The sequence below is a fragment of the Callionymus lyra genome, chromosome 6 (genome assembly GCF_982586985.1).
Source record: "Callionymus lyra chromosome 6, fCalLyr1.hap1.1, whole genome shotgun sequence".
Classification (NCBI taxonomy): domain Eukaryota; kingdom Metazoa; phylum Chordata; class Actinopteri; order Syngnathiformes; family Callionymidae; genus Callionymus; species Callionymus lyra.
Genome location: NC_141823.1, coordinates 14,376,953 through 14,391,139, shown reverse-complemented (window position 1 = coordinate 14,391,139; position 14,187 = coordinate 14,376,953). Strand labels below are relative to the sequence as shown.

Sequence of the window (14,187 nt, the reverse complement as noted above, 5' to 3'; positions counted from 1 at the left end):
GCAGAAGAAGCAGCCTTTTATTTTCTGCTTGTACAGCAAGACATGAACGTGAGAAAGTCTACAATGTACAGTACATTATACTTATACCAGGTTGATTTTAGCATCGATATTATACTTCATTAATATCACATGTAATGATTAAAATCAATTGTGCTTCAATCCCAGAAGCAGGGATTTTGATAATGACTTTCAAGATAGTGAGAGATTGGCTTATTTAGTAGCGATAAGAATCTGGTGGTTTTCTGTTGATCCACATGTGTTCAGAATGGATTAATCAGCGGCAGCTCTGTTTATAAGTAGCAAATTCTATAAAACCCAACTTCATAAATCACTAAAAAAGTCAACTTTTATGTGACCATGGCCGTAAAATTAGTTATTGGTCAATTGTGTTTAAAAGTTGGTAGGTTCAGTTGTTATGTAACTGACTGAACAACCTGGTGGTAAATTGGTTGAGTTGCTGCGTTTAATGCATTCATGGAAGTAGTTTCATTATTTGTTGTAAGTACTTTTTGTGAAGTCATGTGAAATGAGCTCATTGGCAAAGGTATGAGATGCGTCAGTGCTTTTTTATAGTTATAAAACGAATTGAACTACATTTGGTTGAAGTGTACAAGAATAGATAAAAACACATGATGACCCATGAAGCAATCCGTTAATAACAAATAATAGTTTTAAACACCATGTTTAAATGTAATAAAAGCTGTATAACTAGAAAAGCATTAAAGAGAGTGCAGACCTCTGCCAAGCTTCTCATCTCCGCCCACATTGAGATTTTCTTTTTAACCCATAATTGGCATATATTTTAATCTGACCCGTGTAATTTATTTCAGGGTTAGAAAAATAACGAACATGTTTGATCGAACAACAAGAGACTGTAGGCTATGAGAATCTGTAAATAGAAAAAAGGAATAAAAAGAGAGTAAGGAAACTTTTTAAACATATGGATCAAGATTGTAATTTGGAAAACCACTGAAACATGATTTATTTTTCTTGTTCCATTATCAACACCTCTTTAAAAAGTCATTTAAGTATAATAACCTGAGAGTTATTTTGCCAACAGACAGACAGATAGAAGACGATGAACACAACTGAGGGACTAAATGCCTCAATAAAAACTAAAGTACCTTCACAGGTTTCCTCGTGAAGATAGTAGCCTGGAGGGCAGATACACCTGTACGATCCGTCCAGATTCAGACAAGTTCCTGCGCCGCATGTGCCAGGATTTATTGCACACTCGTCAATATCTTGAAAAAAAAAACGGCAAAGAGACAATCATAAGTAAAGAGTCCGATTTTGGGTTTCGATTCATATCCAGAGCTTCTCTCAGACCTGCACACATCCTCCCATCTGGTGTGAGTTCATAGCCGTCGTTGCAGATGCAGAGGAAGCTTCCCACATGGTTGACACACTGGCCGTCACGACACAGGCCTCTCTGAGTCGAACACTCGTCGATGTCTGAGAGGAAAAAAAGAGGGTCATTAGTACAGTCTCTTCAGATGTTGCTTTAATTAATGACGTGTGGATTCACCTATGCAGTCGCTGTTGTGCGAGTTCATGAATCCAGGATAGCAGAGGCAGTTGTAGGAGCCCACGGTGTTCTTGCAAGTTCCGTTTCCACATGGTTGCCTCTCACACTCGTCGACGTCTGCGGGCGGACGAGGCGTCACAACAAGTGGAAACAACACCATATTTGGGAAAGTATTTATCCTTACCAACACACATGGACTGGTCCCGCGTCGGTTTGAAGCCGTTCGGACAGATGCAGCGGTAGCTTCCCAGCGTGTCGATGCACTGACCAGGATTACAGACGGAAGGATTCTCCGCACACTCGTTACGATCTATCAACAGGGTTATAAGAGATTGAATCAAAAACACAAGTAAACCTCATTTATTATTTACATTTGTATAGTTTAATATCGAAATACTGTGGTAGATGCAAATCCGTTTAAATCCGTCTGTGTTGATACAGGATATCAAACTAGACAAATTGCTCTTTATCGTCCAGGAAGTTGCATGAATTCAACATCTATCATTATCAGACCACGACGACGCTTTAGCTGCAGGAATGACCGATTTCTTGTTAGTACTTGGCAAGAGCAAGAACCAAAACAGGATGCTACATTTGGTCTTATCAGTTAGGTCGTCCAAACTGACAGTGACACGATACAGATATTCTGCGGCACCGTCAACCAAACCGCAGATTAAGATTCAGTTTAATTATTCCGTAATACGACGTGTGCTTTCTCTGTACACGTGAGGATTTGAACGAACCACAAAACCATTAACTCGGAAAGAGAGTATGGCGGCCGTTTCCTCTTACTTTGACCGACATTTCCGCAGATTTAATATAATCTTGGGTCATTTGGTGCTGGTGCAGAATCAAACACAATGTTTACCAAATAGAAACAACTAAAATAAACTTCCCAGATCATTAGCTGTAACAAATAACCAGCCTAATTCAATTTTTTTCTCATTTATAGTAAAATAATACATTAAAATATATATATATAGATGGTTTATATATATAAATATATTTTAAATGAACAAGTGCAAGATAACCTCTAGAATTAAACTTTAAACTATAATTTATTTGTGGACTGTTTTTACAAGTGTGTTGGCAAGTTTGTACATTAACTAAAGTCTCAGTTGTTAAAGCTAAATAAGTATAAATATATTTTTTAATTTATGATTCATCTTTAAAACTGTCTTGTGTGTGAGTTATTGAAATGGATTTATATTTGCAACAGATTCTCATATGATTGATTAAATGGTGGTCGAGGTATGTTGTAGACATTTGAATTTTAATTTAAAACCATTAAGAAAATGTTAAAACATGTTTTATTTCATTTCATATTATTAAACCAAATTTAGTTGAAACATTATATTTAACTAATCAACTACGCTCAATTGATATTGCACTTTAAAAATATGCATTGTTTAATTTTGTTAAATCATAAAACCGCTAAAAAAGACGTTGGTGTTGAAAGAAAAATGACATTATTAAGAATATTGCAGGTGACGTTTGTTTTTCTGTATTTAAGTTGTTTAGAAATCCAAAACTTAAGTAACATTTTACAAGCTGCTAATATAAGGACAACTGCATACCGATACACTAACTAACAAGAAAGGAAAAAAAACATCCTGGTCTTTAAATATAAGGAAAAATATATGAATAGTTTAACACTTTTTTTCAATTACAAAGATCCAGTAATCCAATAATTTGGCCTGAAATTATTTTGTTTTCCTTTTTCTGCTTAACATGGTAATGAGGTTGTTTTTCAGTTGAAAGATAAAATGATTGGTCTGTGATCATCCATCATGACAGCAGTCTTACCTAGACATTGTCCTGTGGGGGTGAAGCGATATCCGTGTTTGCACTCGCACCTGTAACTTCCTGGCATGTTCAGACAGACGGCGTTCTGCTGACAAACTGGCCCGTTCTGGCACTCATCGATGTCTTAACAAGAGGAAGTGACCAGATTCAGATCAATCACCAATACATCTAAAGAATGTATCCACTGATATTAGGGGAGGGCGTAGGCTTACCTTCACAGATCAGGAGCTTGTCGTTGTAAACAAAACCTATCGGACACTCACACCTGAAACTTCCGATCATGTTGATGCAGACGCCGTTCTCACACACCCCTTGGATTTCTCTGCACTCGTCGATATCTTGAGAAAAAGATACACTTTAGATCATGGAAGAACAAAGAGTCTAATCAGGAGAAAAAAGTTCACCTATGACACGGTTGGTGGTGATGTCGATGTAGTATCCTGGCCTCACACTGCCACACAGCTGCTGGAACTTGACTGCAAACAAAAGCATTCATTTGTATCAACTTCGTCTCACGACTTAAGTCTTGTCGTGCCACAACCTACCACTACTGGGAGCCGGACACTCCTCGCACGGCTTGTGCCAGGCACGGCCAATGTTGTAGGCGCAGCAGCACATCTTTTTGGTCATGTTGAAGGTCAACTCTCCATCACAAGTTCTGTTGTCTGAGTAGAAGTTCCTGTAGCAGTAGCTTTTACGCATATCTATTCGCAATTTGAGAAGGAAAAAAAAAATGTAATCAACATTAACAAATGTGGAAAGCAACAAATGACATCAACACAATGTGTCTTGTGATCTTAAGCACTGCCCACTGAAAACACTGTTTTTCTGGAGATTAAATCTTGTTTATTATAACCACACCAATTCTGTGGTGATTGGTCAAGCATCAGGGCTTAACACTGCCAGCATCAATCCCCAGGTCCCCACCTCCAAGGGACTTGTTGTATGAACAAAGCGGGGCATGATTACAGTTGGCTGGAGGAGGTATGAAGCCATTATTATGTCATAATGGACTCTAGTAATCTCTTGTTTGCCCGAGATTTTAGATGGATAGAACTTTATAAAGTAATAACTTAAAACATGGTCATGATATGGGATTTACTGCATCTTGGAGAGGAAGATTCAACATTTGACATATGTTAGTGAGTCAGGAGAGTGTTGTGTTTTCACTTTAGTTTCCTTTTAAGTATTGTCTACCTCTGCTCACTAAACTCAACTTATCTTCACATTTCTGTCATGTTGTTTATGGTTGTCACAAACCTACCCATGCAGTTGTTCCCTCCATTAACCTGCATGTAATCCACGGGACAGATGCAGGTGTAGTTCCCGATGGTGTTGTAGCACTGGCCTGGACCACAGATGCCGGGTTGATCACATTCATTGATATCTGCACAAGAGAAAAAGGTAACGTTGTGTATCATCTCCTTCAGACGTGTTCATGTTGCGTGACACCGTGAGAGAGATGCTAACATTTAACAGATTACAGATATGTTGGTGCTATCTTGTGCTTGTGGTGAACACAAACATCATCTCAGCATGGTTTTCATCTTAAATCTTCACTCTTTGTCCCCATTATAAATGCTCTGGCTTGCCCCTCCTCACGTCATCTCTTCTGTCTGCAGGGTCTCAGTGTCCTTCCCTAGGGGGAGGCCAGACCACATCAGAGCTACACCCGCCCTTCAGGCGCGGCGTTTTCAGAATCCCATCACAAGGAGAAAATAAGCAGTGCGAGTTGAGCTAGAACGAAGCGAATTGTTGTTTTCAGCAGCTCAGGGACCGATAAGTCTTAGTCTGGTTGTCTTCTCTGTCAACAAGGACTCAAACAAATGGACTCTCCTTCCTTCTCATGAAACATGGCTGAGTGAGACGGACATGAAACAGTGTTTTTGCGTTGCCCCTTAGATGTTTGTGGGCCTGTTGGTATCTGATACCTTCACAGATTCTTGTATCTTCGTCAAGCGAGTAGCCCCTGGGACATTCACAGTGGAAGCTGCCAAAAGTGTTGATGCACTTCCCTCCCTGGCACACGACTGGCAGCTCCAGGCACTCGTTAATATCTGAAAAAGAAACATCACTGCAGCCTCTGCTGGTTTTGATAGTCTTGACAAACAGAGGATCGCTCACCTTCCAGGAGGACAGTGATCGGGTTGGGTCTGAAGCCTTCTCCTCCGGGACATAAGGTCCTGTACTCCGCTGTTACAAAGACCAAAACACTAAATCCAGTGCAACATTTAAAAAAAAACATAATTCAGAGTTCTCAGCTTTCAAGGACAGAGAGAGAAATGATTCCCAGAAAAAATAAATTAAAAAGCAGTGTTTGTTCTTGACGGAGATGTGAGAACTTTCTTTAACCGAGTCATTCTTTTTAAGAAATCCATCTGTTGTCAATATTCCACGTAAGCTTCACAAAGCTGCTTCACTTTAACCAGCAACACCAATTACACCAAACATACACTCCTTCCAAGATGAGAGTGAGCAGCATGAAGCCAGCGCACTGGCACAGATGAACTGACAACACATTATCACGTTTGACAGACGGCAGTTTTGACTCCTTGTTTTTGGTTCAGACTTTTCCCAGCTGCGGGCAGTAATTTGAGAAACTTAAGAGTGGCGACGATTTAATAAGCGATGATTTAGTGATTGATTGAATACCTTTGCAGAAACAACAAACACCTATTTTGACTTTTCAGTCCAACCACAGAGCTGGCAGAGTTGACTGGTGGTGACTTGAAACGCTAGAAGGTTCCTCCAGTAAGAAAAGCAAAGTACTGACGTCACAAACCACATTGACACGAAAATGGAATTGGAAACTTCAGATGAGATGAATGTTTTTTTTTCTTTTAAATTGAAAAAAGTAAGTTTGTTTTTTATATTTATTTTATTATGTTAAAGAGAAACTAAAGTGTCTCTTAAATAGATGTTGGACTCATCAGTATGTGTCTGTTTGTACAAAACTCTCTTTTCATTTAAATATTTACATTAGAAAATGTATTTAAGCCCCGCCCACTAAAACACTTGGGTTTTCTGGAGATTACATCTTGTTTATGATAACCACACCCACTCTGCTGTAATTGGTCAAACATCATGGTTTGTCACCGCGCGTCAACCCCAGAAGTCTCCACCTCCAAGGGACTTGTTGTATAAACAAAGCGGGGTGTGACTACAGTTGGCTGAAGGAGGATAGAAGCCATTATTACGTCATAATGGACTCCACTCTCGTAATCTCTTGTTCACCCAGATTTCAGACGGGGAAGAACTTCATAAATTAAGAACTTAACAAAGATGTTGTGTCACTGCCACAATAAGCATGTGTTTACAGTTGTGTTGGACTCACTGGAGTTAACAGGGGGACAGAATTCACAAGGGTTCCCCCAGCCTCGGCCCAGAGAGCAGCAGCAGGACGCTTTGGAAACGCCGACCCCGATTTCATTGGTGCAATCCAAATTCTCAGATGAATCGCCTCTCTGGCGAATATCTAGGTAGCAGCTTCCAGACCGAGGGTCTGTAAATAAACACGGTTAGAAACAGGAAGATTGAAGCCTGTGCTTGATTGTCTCCTGGAGTCTCACCCACACAGCCCACTCGACTGGGGCTCAGTTCAAAGTCTGGCGGGCAGTTGCACAGGTAGCTTCCAGCGATGTTCTCACACACGCCGCTGATGCAGATCGTGGGGTTCAAACACTCGTTGATATCTGTTAAAAGAGAAAAACAGAACTGACCACCTGTCGGGCACTTTTTGATCTGCTGGTCAAAACACACGACATACCTGTGCAGTTGCCGCCGCTCCGGTCAAGCTCATAACCAGGATTACATTCACACTTGAAAAGGCCTGGAATGTTCTCACAGCGTCCGTTGACACAAATGTTGGAAAATGTACACTCGTCTATGTCTGTAAAAAAAAAAGTTAGAAAATGACAGAGATTGTTAAGAGGAAAGCGATGGAGGAGGAGAGAGAAGTCCAGCTGTTAGGGATTAGTGGATCATGGGATCACACTGGGAAACTGGCAGCCAACAGGAGGAAGTGAAGGCCGCGCACCTCTGTTGAAGAACTACAGTTCCGGGGCAAAATCCTTGAGACATGCACACGTACACGCTCAGAGAACTTGCCAATGTTACATAATTGTACTATTCCACATCATTAGGCCATTACAATCCTGCACTGAGAATAGCTTCAAGGAATGGGAAGTTGTTTCGTCTTCATGGTTGTCAAGAATTTTCAGAAACAAAGATTATTTAATACAACTGAACTATTCAGTAGATAGAGCCAAACCTCATTGACAAACTGAAAAGTCTGTTCAATTTATAAATCAAATAACCAAGTAAGTTTCAGTTTAAATCCAAACACATTTTTTGTGTGTTTTCAGGGTTCAATTTTATTATTCACATATAATTCTATGACAGCGGTGGGAAATTGAATTTCCAACGGAGCCGCAAAATAAACTGTGACCAGGGGCCATGAAGCATCAAGAAAGAAGGGAGCACGTAAAATATCTCAATATGATAAGAATAAAATATACTCAAGAAACAAGTACAATGAAAAAAATAAAATAAATCCAATGTCATAAGCAAGGATATAGAAAAGGTAAATGGTGCCATAACCTAATGATAAATAATTTAATTTAATATTTCATGTTGTGATGTTTTTTTTAAAATATACATGAAAAATAAAGGCACTTTATTTTGAAATATATTTTCTTTGACAGATTTTGGTTTCGCTATAATTTGAGGGACAAAAATACTCACAAAAAGGATCAATGAAAAGAATGAAAAATAATTCCTAAAACAAGCTCAAACAAGTCATATTTAGAAGTCATCTAATAATAAATGGAATGAAAAAAATATTCCATCAAAACAGTTTCACAGATAAGTAGAGTCAAGGAGGAACAAGTGGCCCCTGGACTGTGCAGGTTTGTTCTTCAACAATGAGAAATCCTAAAAATCAGTCGTTGTTTAGCTCTTTTCTTCAGCTGTACTGCTAAAGTATTCTAATAGCAATACATCCAATCTCAACTTACATTTTCCTACCATTGTATTCACTTAGGAAAGGCTGTAAAGGCTCTTATAACATTTGAAACAAAACTCATTTTTCCACAATTGAAACCACTTAAAACTGATCACATCAAATGCTTAACTTTCCAATTCCCATTCCCGCATCTCATGATTTTCATTTGAAGGCATTTGTTTGGATTGTTTGTATCTTATTAGACGAGGAACAAACAGCCTTTCAATGCGAGGTCAGACCATTTTGAATCTGAAAACTAAAATTCACGATGGGATGATCTGGACGGAACTTACCCTCACAAGCCTTCTCATCGACGGTGGACATGAAGCCCATGTCACATTCGCAGCGGTAGCCTCCCGGCATGTTCAGGCAGTGACCGCTGTCGCACAGGTTACCGTTCTCTGCACACTCGTCGGTGTCTGCAGATTCACACGCAATTAGAGAGAAACTGGTCGATTGATCATTTAAAACAGTGGGTTCCTGATGTTTAATTCTGGGTTGGAAATGTGACCTGAGCAGTAGAATCCATCTCCAGAGAATCCGTCCTTGCAGGCACAGCGATAAGAACCCATGGTGTTTAAACAGTCTGCGTTGTTGTTGCACGAGTGAGTCCCATTAGAGCACTCGTCCAGGTCTAGAGCAGCAACACACATCAAGGTGAATGTCATTGAAACATTATCTTTTTCTATCAGACTTTAATATTGATGAGGTCTTGTGCTGGAGATACAGTTTTGTTCATCAACAAAAAGGCAGTATTGTAATGTAATGACATCCTATAATGAGCATTATATCAATACAAAGATAATAATGATGTACAAAAAATAAAAATGAATAAACAATCGAAACAATGAGACTTGTGAACATTATTAAGTGCAAAAACTGCATTCATTTGAAACCACGATCTTACAAAGAACATGTGTTAAAGTTAATGCAAATACCTGTGCATTTAAGGCCGTCGCCGATCCAGCCCGGAGCGCAGCTGCACTTGAAGCTGCCGGCTGTATTGGTGCATGTGGCTTGTCTGTCACAGTTATGCGCTCCGATTTCACACTCATTTATATCTGTCAATGAGAAAAATAAATACTTTATGAAGAGAAAATTATGTTCAATCCCCTGGTCTGATAGTTTTTGGTCAGAATTGACTCTATGGTGGAGTGTGTGTGTGTGTGTGTGTGTGTGTGTGTGTGTGTGTGTGTGTGTGTGTGTGTGTGTGTGTGTGTGTGTGTGTGTGTGTACTCTGGCACTGGGCTGTGTGTTGGAGCTTGGACTGACGTGTGTTTATACAGAAGGAGATGACAGAGCTGAGTCATTCAAGCTTCATCCATCCGAGACATGCTCACGTCGCCCACATCAAAAGACACATTTTTCACTTTCCAGTTAAAAATACTAATGACCAACTTGAGAGAATGACACCCCGAGTGCTAATGCCTTGATTTTCTGTTCAAGCCTATTTTCCTCATTAAACACAGAAATGCTACTTCCTTTTTAAGTCAAACATAATACATCCTGGCACTGACCCTTAAAACGCACATGTTTTCTTTCTTAGCTAGTCCTAACAAAGTCGGTTTTTGAATTTCCAATAAAGGGTAAACAATTTAAAAGGACCGGTTTTTGTTTGCTGCCGTACATGGGGAGCGTAAATACCTGACAGCTCGAGACCTTTAATTCAGAGCCGATTTGTCTGTACAGCAAGAAGCCGTGCTATAAACACCTTTGTGACGCTAAGATATACCAGCCAATGAGACACAGGCCTCTTTGTGTGTCTGCCTTTGAGAGGGTAGTAATTCAAAACACTGTCAATTAGAGATCAGCGCTGCTTGGTTTATGGTTTCCCTGAAGAGAGGGCCCTGCATATTTACACTACATTTAATGATGGGTTTAATACGAGGGCTGGCAGCGAATGAATCTTCCTAGATTACAGAGAAAATTAAAGATAATTTAACTCAGCTCTTTGATGATAAAACGCCTCACACACACACTTGTACACTGAGATTGTAGAAAGAGTGTTAGCTAGTGACTATAGGTTTTTCTAACGTGACCGAATGTTGAAAAGCCTTTTTTTATGCCTCCTGAGGAACCTATGATTAAATAAGTAAGTAATTATTATCTGTAAAGATCTTTTCAAAGACCAGGGTCACAAGTCGCTTCAACAAAAAAACATACACACTGTAAAAGGCCAAGATAACAAAGTGACAAACACAGCAGCCCCAAGAAAATTTAAAAAGGCCTGCACAAATAAATAGTCAGTAGACTCCATCAAATGCAGAGGGAGCAGAAGATCGTTCCAAAGCTTAGGAGAACGTATGTAGGATCCTGACCATGAATAGCTCTGAAAGTTAAAATCTGAATTTTAAAATTGATCCTGAAAGAAACTGGCAGCCAATGCAGAGTTTTAAGGATAAGGGAAATGTGAGTTCTTCTACTAGAGCGGCTCAAACTTCTCGCTGCAGAGTTTTGTAGTAAAAAAAAGGCAAGAAAGCTCCTTCTTGTTTAACAAGGTAGCCGTGACAAATCTTCCATCATTAGACATTTTATTCTCTTAATCTTGAACTCAAATACACAAGGGGCCAAAATATTTAATATCTTATTGCGATATTGTCCTTTCATTTATAAAGGGTCAATCTGTCCTTACATTCTCTGTGTTTGTCTTTCATCAAACACATGAACTCCCTTTCCTTCACATAATTCTTATTAGTCTCAGCATAATTGTTGACATCAACATTCTGTGTTTCTTATCTTAAACACTGGCTTCTTTATATGTCAACCACATGCTTCATTACTCTACTTTAAGCAAACCATCCGGTGGGCCACATAAAGATTTGTCCATCTGGCCTTGAGTTGGAGACATGTGCTCTAAATACAGTAGAGTCTGACAAGACAGGATGTGTAAGAAAGACTCAAAATCCATGAAACTCTGTGACCAGATGAACTGATTAGTCTCTGGTGTCTAATCAGTGATCATGTTTCAGACCATGAGCTTAAACTCATGAATGTTGGCAGAGGAACTAAACATTTCTCATTTCTTGCTAAGCTCATTCTCATCTAAATGTGTGTAATGAAGGAGGGTTATTATAGCGACCAGACGTTAAATTTAGTCCACATCATTCATACGAAAACAAGAGCCACGAAATCAAACGCTTTTTTAATTGAAACCGTGATGATCTTGGAACGCAGATTCTCTCACCAGCTGGCTCAGTCAGAAGCGATCTGATGTTGTAAGAGATGAAGGTAACTCTCCACCTTAATATGCTGTCTATTTAAACAAGTTATAGGCTCATAGAAAGGATTCTCATTTAGAATACATCAACAAAAATTGCCTTGAACAACTCACTTTCGACTCCCTAAAACGACGTCACGCAAACTAACAATTTGGACCAAAGATGGGCAGAAGAAAAAGAAGAAGAAGATGGGTGTGGTCTAATTTAATATTTTCAAATTCCTTTCATTAACATATGCTCTTCATCAAAAACGTCGGTTGCTTCTTCACTCCTTATGTGCTAATAAAACAAGTGGAAGAGCCATAAGCGTATACACAGACATACACCCTGCCCTTGAGTGTATACTGGTGTCGAATGAAATATTGAGATAATTCTTGTGGGATTCACCAACAGCTGGATTTAATCTCAGCCAGAGACACACAGCCACAGAGCACAACACACATACAAGCAGATGACACAAGACGTTACAGATTTGAATAAAGGCAAATAGAACAACAACATTTTCTAGTTTTAGCTGCTTATCTTTCAACCAGAGAACATCCTGTTTGCCTGAGAGGGTTCCGTTTTTGATTCTCAAACAGGTATTTTAAGTCTAGAAGTTCCAGTTTCTAACCAATACAGTTTATCAGGATTTGAACGGGAAAGTGAGCATGCATGTTTGAGAGTTATTAAAATGAGACATGCTGTTCCTGTAACCTTCTAAATGAACCTCAGTCACAAGCTCTGACATCGAACTTGACATGTCTTGGCAGGCATTAACCGACTTTATTAGGTTTCAACAAGGCCAGTCGGTATTTATTTGGTCTGGAATCCTTTTCAGGTGATCAAATGGACCAGACCTTCTGCAACCATGGAGTTATGTTGAAATGACCATAATGAAAGAGCACCACAAGAATCAAAAGAGGTGCAAAGTGATGCATTCATGCAGCTGAGAGTAGAGCCAGTGCTGCTGATGTCACAATTGCAAAGGTATGTGTTTGGGAATGTGATACTCGTCTAATCAAACAGAAGCTTTTGAAGTGGAGACAAATGCTGCAGCTGCATCTAAGTAGCAGATCCAGCACCGACCTCTGAGTTTGTAGCACAGCGAAGATATTCTTTTTCGTCCTCCCACCACACCAACGCACTCACACACCCACACATGTTCATCACACTTCTGTAAACTCTTCATGTTACTGTCATCAACCGACAGCAGGTTGTGTTCTGTTTATGCAAGATTGTTCCACTCACCCGTGCATCCTGTTGTTCCCTTGCGTACAGAGTATCCCATCTCGCAGTGGCAGATGAAGGATCCCTTCGTGTTCTCACAATTCCCGCTCAGACAGATGTTTGGGTTCAGCTCACACTCGTCCACGTCTACAATAAACAAGCACAATATATATATAAGATTCTAGGAACAGCTCTGATCAATAAGAATGTTTGACAGGTTATATCAGTGAAGGAACAGAAAGTGAAGAGTTAATATTTAATAAACTCAACATTGAGAGAGTGCATGTTTTGCCTCTAATTAAGGACGACAAGGGTTTTGTTTTCCTTTTACTAAAACCAGACATTCAGATGTCAAGCATTCCTCTCCACTTACCCAGTCTAACACAGTGTTCACTTTAAATCAACAACAACATATTACTCATCACTGCGTTCTCACTCGTGCTCAAATATCTGAGTCACTCCCCCATTTTCCAAGGGTTGACAGCTCTCTTCAGTTGTGAATATTTATTTATGTGTGTGTGGATCCGTTACCCAGGCAAGTCTTCATATCTTCAGACGACATGAAGCCATCGAAACAGAGACACTGGTAGGTTCCTGGAGTGTTTGTGCACTGGCCCCCATCACAGACTTCTGGACTCTCCTCGCATTCGTCGATATCTGGAAAGTGTAGAAATTCATGGAATTGTTGAAATTATTATTATTTAAATCAAAAAAAACATTCCTTCCTTCATTCCTCCCATTATATATAACCGACCTCCTCTGTTCTCCATTTTGTTAATTGTTATACAATTAAGACTTCGTTAAAATCCACCAATTGATTAATTGGGATTGTGATACGTAAACTTATTAATTTTATGCTTAATTGTCCAAGTAACTAACTAAGTTGTGTTTCATTAATAGTATGTATTTGAGCTGATGTAGTCGACATTTTCTGGTTATTCAGTTTCACTAACTTTAACTTTTTTATTCTACCTCCCACTTAAATCCTACACAGAATTCTATCTTGATGTTGTTGGCATTGTGTCTTTCTCTTTCGTTTCCAAAACTTACATGCCATTTTCTTCTTATCTTATGTTATCAAGATGAACAGTGCAATAAACCCTGTTAAAAAACATGGTTTCACAAACAATTTGACATCGTTTCATCAACTATTAGTTTGTTTATTATATTGTTTTAAATGGACAAAACTCAATTAAATGTGAATAAGCAATGGATGAAACTCTTATAAACAAGCGCCATTTTCATTTGAAATTTGTCAAAAACAAATCCTATTAAGTATCAATTCTCCTGAACATGTAGTCAATCGATATGGACATCTCAAACTATGTCAACATTTTTTGGTTTAGACCTAATTAAAACTTTCTTTATTTTCTATGTTACCTTCTAGTACTTTGACTTTCATAACCTTACTTTTTTTTTTTTCT

General features: G+C 39.1%; 1 protein-coding gene across 1 annotated transcript in view; it reads right to left on the bottom strand.

Moving 5' to 3' along the window:
- fbn1 (fibrillin 1) overlaps positions 1-14,187 on the bottom strand; it is a 52,395-nt gene that overhangs the window by 12,403 nt on the left and 25,805 nt on the right. The window contains exons 31-49 of the mRNA XM_087793792.1: positions 13,295-13,420; positions 12,785-12,910; positions 9,275-9,397; positions 8,848-8,970; positions 8,630-8,755; positions 7,101-7,223; positions 6,904-7,026; positions 6,669-6,836; positions 5,459-5,527; positions 5,266-5,391; positions 4,599-4,721; positions 3,880-4,038; positions 3,739-3,810; positions 3,547-3,672; positions 3,335-3,457; positions 1,713-1,838; positions 1,529-1,645; positions 1,330-1,455; positions 1,125-1,244 (exon numbers count right to left, since the gene is read on the bottom strand). Of these exons, the coding sequence (XP_087649918.1) occupies positions 1,125-1,244; positions 1,330-1,455; positions 1,529-1,645; positions 1,713-1,838; positions 3,335-3,457; positions 3,547-3,672; positions 3,739-3,810; positions 3,880-4,038; positions 4,599-4,721; positions 5,266-5,391; positions 5,459-5,527; positions 6,669-6,836; positions 6,904-7,026; positions 7,101-7,223; positions 8,630-8,755; positions 8,848-8,970; positions 9,275-9,397; positions 12,785-12,910; positions 13,295-13,420 (2,325 nt within the window). The remainder of the gene's footprint in view (positions 1-1,124; positions 1,245-1,329; positions 1,456-1,528; positions 1,646-1,712; positions 1,839-3,334; positions 3,458-3,546; positions 3,673-3,738; positions 3,811-3,879; positions 4,039-4,598; positions 4,722-5,265; positions 5,392-5,458; positions 5,528-6,668; positions 6,837-6,903; positions 7,027-7,100; positions 7,224-8,629; positions 8,756-8,847; positions 8,971-9,274; positions 9,398-12,784; positions 12,911-13,294; positions 13,421-14,187) is intronic.